A 6,000-nucleotide genomic window follows, 5' to 3' on the forward strand; every position below is an offset into this window, starting at 1 on the left:
GTCAGAAAAATGTTTGTGGACAACTTAATTTTTCTCGGTAGGGACCCACCTATTCGCAATGACAAAAACCTTCACTAATTAGCCTCGAGAGCCTTGTTTGGTCCTTCCTCCTCTCATTATTACAGCAATGGCCCCACTAGACTGACTTTTCCTCCCCCTTCTAATATCTCGTAGACATTCAGTGGTTAACTTTATCTGATAGTGGTAACATTGAAAGCAGCATCATTCTTTCTATCACTTTACTTTTATTTCTGTACCAGTCATAATCCAGCACATAAATTTTTCATTTGCACACAAAATTATTTATATATGTGAACATAACATAATATTTATATAAACATACACATCCATGTAACGACATTTAAATGCTCAGTTTGGAGTTTTTCTTTCATCTTCTTTCATCTACCTTGATTTTCTTTTTCTTTCTATGTTTGTACGTTTGTTAACTTGGTGTCGGCTTGTTTGCGTGTGTACTGTCGTACGTGTCGTAGCTTCGTTTGAATGTTTTTTTCACTCACAGCCAGGTAAAAACTAAATGAAAAACAAACCGAACTCGCTGTTAGCAACACCGCTGTGCTCAAGTACAGAAATACGGAGAAAAGACATTTATCAGGACAGAGCGGACAGGACAGTGGTCACAGAGTAACATCTACAGGCAGCTTGATTTTCCTCTCCGACCTCACTTCAAGTCTATGTAGGTCAGTCAACCCTGGTGTGTCACACTGACTCACTGGGGCCTGCAACACGTACAGAGGGCGCTGTCACTGGTGTCGGAGTGAGGAAGGGCACAGACGCACATTCTTGTGTCAACACATTGCACTGGTAAGAGTGTATGTCCTCGCACAGAACAAGATCAACACGGTTGTTGAACTTCGACCTCGCGTTCAGGAGCTGGCTGAGGGTCGAGCATTCCTGTATTGCAGGTCGATAGCTAATGTCTCAAAGGCTCCCTCATCAAAAGATCGTGTCTTTGGAAAGATTCGATGTGAGTACGTTAATTATGTTGGTGATAACTTATTCCAGGCTTTGTCTTCACTACTGTCGAAATCGGTAGAAGTGAGAAGACACGAAGATATGAAGACGGGTGATTCGATGGCGCATTGGTGAACCACTAAAAGAATGCATGAGGATCTGGGGTTGTGTGTTCAAATCCCACCCTACCATGTGTAATTTTCCTCTCGTCAAGACTCCTGGCTACACAATTATACTGCCTCTGGATTCTTAGATTAACACCAAAAACCAAACTGATACGTCACCCTAGTCTGGTGAGATCGTGTCCAGGTACCCTATTCTTGGTCAGTAGTGATGACAATGGCTTGTAGTAACTAATCAAAGAGTCGTATAAGGACTGATGAAGTTTTCTTTATGTCCAGCGCCGGTCAGTTGACGATGACGACGACCACACCACCAGAGAATCAGTGCATCAGTATATGCCACACATTTCCGTTACTCCATGGTTCTTCACAGTTACATCCCCTTGTACGAGAGTTATGTCCTCATTGTGCCTGCGTCGGCCTTCTCTGTACAGTCATCAAAAGCTTTGGGAAAATTGATTTCTAAATGAAGGACTAGCAGACATGGCCACGTCGGAACAGCTGCAGCATCTCGTAACCCAGTGGCGTCAGAGAATTCAGGATCTCTATCCTGACCGTCACAATCGTGTCTATACCCTGCCTTTTGTCCACTTCCGAAAGTCCCCTTCGTACTGTCATCTTTTGCTGGACAACCTGTTCTAATAGCCCACAGCACCTCCCACTCCTACCTCGGAGAACGAAAACAAAAGTATGTGAAGAAATCCCAGGAGACTTATGTCGGATGTGGGCGCCATTAGCTCCTCATGTCAAACTTCCCGCCGTGTGTGACAGTGATCTGAAGGACGACACAGCCCAGCAGGGGGTCCTCAAGTGCCTGCAAGAGTTTGGCCAAGAAAATGGCGAGGCCATGTTCATCATCTCGCAGCTCAACTTCATAGACTACCTCAACAAGCCCTGCTACACTTCGGCCGCCGCGCACCTCAAGTACCCTCGGCCAGAGGACTTGGGTCCGAGGTTCCGTCGTGGAGAGTTCGACATCTTGCTCGTCCACCACCATCATGGGCTGGTCATCGGCGAAATCAAGTCCGTGGGCTCCAATGCTGTGGCCCTCAACAAGACACCAGACGAGATGGTCGCAGACGTGGCCAAGAAAGCAGCGAGAGCCACGAGGCAGCTTGGAGAGGTCCAAGATGGTGCTGAGGTACCTGCTCAGCGATCTGGCTCCGGACATCGCGTGAAGGCCACCCTGATCGTCCTACGTCACCAGGGAGAACTTGAGACGAGTTCTAGAAGGAAACCAGCAGCTGCGCGAGGTGCGTTGATAGTTTTACAATGATTTTTGATATCTGGCCTGTAGTGTTCACTTATTTCTCCGCCAGTCGTTCACGTTAAAGCTTTCCTTTCATTTCGTCTGGGTTTGTCCACAGAAACAGTCTTCATAGGTGGTACAAAAATGCTCTACACACATACCACACGTGTTTACAATGCCACTGTTGTTCTCCATGTGTTGACAGGATCTGAGCCGTTGTCTTGGCGACGCCCAAACAACAGACATTTCCGAGGTCGTGAAGCTTTGTCTTTGTGCTGACGACCTCGCCGCTGATGATGGCGGCTCTTGGCAACCGTCGCACTTAGAGGAGTGGTGGACACGGCGAGTGGTGGGAGACGACGACACTTCCGGCACTTCGCAGGGCATGTCGGAGAGGATTTACGATGACATCCTAGCCAGGTCAGCATGAAAAATATATATTCCTCAACAACAAAGTTTAAGCCTACATATTTCTCAAGCTAACCATACATCCTTCTAAAATATTTTCTGCATTTTCGTATTTTTGTGCATATTTCTGAAATATTTTTAACTCACTTTTGAGATTTTCTTACAAACGTACCATACTTCCTTCTTAAATATTCCAAATCCTTTCTGTATTTTATTTAGTGAAATTTTGTACATGCCTTTTGTTTGACAGACTGACCCTGAAATATATATATTCTCTAGATATTCAGAAATATTTCATTTATGAGGATGAAAATTATTATTTTTTCAAGAGGTCTGCATCTTTAACCGTGCCCTTGCCCTTCTGTGTCACAGGTTCGCCGGCCCTGCTACAACAGTCACAGTTCACTGCACACAGCGCCCTCGCGTGGAGATTCGAACCCTCGGGGAAGCGGTGTCAGAGCTCGGAGAGCGCCTGTCCAGACTCGTCGTACGCCGGAGCAGATTCGTCTGCTCACTTCCGGTGTGCCGCGGATGCTAATTAATGGCCCGCCAGGCACTGGGAAGTCTTTGATCCTCGTGCTGGTAGCCCTGACCTGGCTCCGTCAAGGCAAAGACGTCTTCGTCTTGAGCCTGAAACGTGGAAGTCTGGCCATCTCGAGGCTGATTCACGGTCAGCTGCAGATGACCCTTGACGCGGAGGAATCGAGGTCACAGAAGTATGGTGTACCACATTTGGCTGAGTATGACCTTTTTCACGACCCTGCTGCCTACACGACTGTGTCAACACCTTGTCGTCTGCAGCACTAGATAAAGACATTGGGATTATCGTGGACGAATACGGATCAACAGTCAAGTAAGGGAAAAACTTATAATTACCCTACATTATTATCTTTTTCTAGTTATTATTTTAGTGCTCCCTGAGGGAAATAGCTTTAAAAATAATTGGACATTTCATTGGAGTCAAAATTTCCTTTTTGAAAAATTCCTAACATTTTTTGAGTAATTTTAGACACGGACAAAAGACTTCGTTTGATTAATTTGCTAAATCAGCTGCTTCCGGGTTTTATTTGCTAAACTTGATAAAAATTTATAGACGTAAGCTTTAATCACTCTGATATTTTTATGTACTTGTTTTTTGTAAACTGTTCTTTAGGAAAATAATGCATCTTTACAACCATATCGCAAGAGAGCTGCTCTCCCGGGTACCCAGTCTCCACTATTTGGGCGGCCACCAATGGCAACTTTTGTGTTCCAGAAGTATTTCAATCCGAGACTTTAACGGTACCCCTCAGGTGTGCTCCATCTGTTCTTGAAGAAGTCACCAAGGGGATAAAGAACACTTTTGGTGTTTGCGGATACTCCACCGGTGCTGTCCCCAGCCCTTTCGACGGACCGAACGTTATTCGACTTCATCACTGTTCGTCCAGTCACCTGGTCCGCTGGCCCCTGGACTGTGAACAGTGTGGACACGACATTGCTGCGGAACTGAAGAAACTAGGCGTTGGAATACCGGGTATATCTATACACATATTCTATATATATATATATTCTATTTTAATTAATAAAAATCATCTCGCTGTGTGAAGATGCTGTTATCGTTGCCGTTATAAACTGACTTTTTTCTTTCGATTCTTGTGTGGCGACCAGAACCTAGCAGTGGTGTCTGCACCGATCGCTCGCCTTCAAGCATCGAACTCCCTTCGTGCAAGACTGTGGCGCCCCCCAGGCTTCAGTACCGGGACGTGTTCGTCCTCGCTAACAGCACCCGGTGCACGATGACGTCAGAGATGAAGCGGGACAGGTGACGTCACGAGCCAACGGCGTTATCGTCGGTCTGCGAGCGGCGGGGATTCCCACTTGCGCGGTGCAGAACGCGGAGAGCGCATGCTCCACCTGGCGGAAGGACGTGCTGGACGCGGCCGTGGGCAGGAACGACAAGGTGACGGTGGCCGACAGGGTGGATGTAGGCGGACTGGAGAGAAAAATCGTCGTGTGGCTGTCGGGAAGAAAAGAGGTCTTCGATGACAAGATCACGGAACACCAGCTGCTTGTTCGCGGACAGATATTTCGCCATGTCGAGGTGCACCACCCAGCTCATCGTTGTGGAAGTTTCAGGTTCCTAAATTATCTTCCTTCAGTGCGATCATTGGAGAAACATGGACTTCCGGTCTGTCGATGGAATATGTAAGACTGCCGTGATGTGGGCAGACCACAGCAAACTTCGTTGAATCGGATAGACTACAATGAAGTGTCATGCTGTGAATAGACTAGACTGCAGTGCAGTGGGTAGACTAAGATAGAGTGTTGTTCCCTGGATGGACTACAATAGAATGTTGTTCCCTGGGTAGACTACAATAGATTGCCGTGCTGTGACTAGAATACATTGGAGTAACGTGTTGTGGGTAGACACGTTGTAGTGTGGTGCGGGTAGACTACTTTGTATGATAAAACTGTTCGGAGTGTGCTATACGCTAGTCTATATTTTTCTTATTGGAGGATTATTTTTCAACTAACACTTTGCCACAAGTCAAAGTTCTGCAAAGGAAGTGGGTTGTATGTATTTGAGTCTGAGTATGGATCACTCTGTAGATGTAAGTATAAAAATTGCATATGAATCTCTCTTGCTCTGTCTGTCTGTTTGTCAGTCTGTCTGTGTGCGTGTTAGCGCACTGAAAGATGTGTTCCTGAGCATTTATTTTGGTTGAAAATGAATCTCTTCAATTTTTTCCCACTTTATCACAGCGGCTATTGCATTCAACAGTAAAACAATATTTTATTCAGAGGCATTTGAGAGAACTTGTTTGGCTTGATAACCAAGTGTGAGTGCCATCCTAACGCCGAACGTTTTCATTTCTCCGAGAATATTACAGATGTAGAAGATCCTCAAAAGCTTCTAGAATGTGCTCATGCCTATTCATAAAGGTGATAATAATCTGTAATAATCTATTGGCGTGCTGCATTTCCTGGCACCCAGTCCTGACAGCATCGCGAGGCCTGAAGACTGTCCGACAATCTTGCTCTGAACTTGCTGTCTGATTTTAAGAAAATAATTTTTTTTTGTTTTGTATGGCTGCCCAAGGTCTTGCATAATCCTTGATCACTATTCTCTTTTCTATTATTATTATTACTGTTTTCTTGTCATGTTGATACAAGCATTTTTGTTGTCCTTGTCGAAGACCTCGATGCCAAGCAGACGTTTGAAGACTGTGCAAGCTGAAGGACGCGGTGTTAGGGATGTTATGACGATGG

The 6,000-nt window shown here is 45.6% G+C and overlaps 1 protein-coding gene across 3 annotated transcripts; it reads left to right on the forward strand.

Annotated features, from left to right (window-relative positions):
• The first annotated feature begins 632 nt into the window (after positions 1 to 632).
• On the forward strand, positions 633 to 5,537 carry LOC112557974. Of its 3 annotated transcripts, XR_003098040.1 has the most exons (6): positions 640 to 985; positions 1,374 to 2,347; positions 2,549 to 2,763; positions 3,124 to 3,604; positions 3,905 to 4,264; positions 4,399 to 5,537. XR_003098040.1 is itself a non-coding variant. In XM_025228148.1 (3 exons), the coding sequence occupies exons 1-2, from the start codon at positions 1,816 to 1,818 to the stop codon at positions 2,620 to 2,622; spliced, it is 606 nt and encodes a 201-aa protein (XP_025083933.1). In that variant the 5' UTR covers positions 633 to 1,815; the 3' UTR covers positions 2,623 to 2,763; positions 3,124 to 3,605. The 3 variants fall into 3 exon arrangements, 1 of the variants encoding a protein (XP_025083933.1); XR_003098039.1 differs by having other exon boundaries at positions 648 to 2,347; XM_025228148.1 differs by lacking the exons at positions 3,905 to 4,264; positions 4,399 to 5,537 and having other exon boundaries at positions 633 to 2,347; positions 3,124 to 3,605.
• Positions 5,538 to 6,000: the final 463 nt, after the last annotated feature.

This window comes from Pomacea canaliculata, linkage group LG2 (assembly GCF_003073045.1).
Source record: "Pomacea canaliculata isolate SZHN2017 linkage group LG2, ASM307304v1, whole genome shotgun sequence".
Lineage (NCBI taxonomy): Eukaryota > Metazoa > Mollusca > Gastropoda > Architaenioglossa > Ampullariidae > Pomacea > Pomacea canaliculata.

Excerpts from the sequence above, each read along its gene's own strand:
- LOC112557974 (XM_025228148.1), top strand. The coding sequence starts at position 1,816 with ATGTGGGCGCCATTAGCTCCTCATGTCAAACTTCCCGCCGTGTGTGAC. Across the intron at positions 2,348-2,548 it reads GAAACCAGCAGCTGCGCGAG|GATCTGAGCCGTTGTCTTGG; the intron begins GTGCGTTGATAG and ends ATGTGTTGACAG.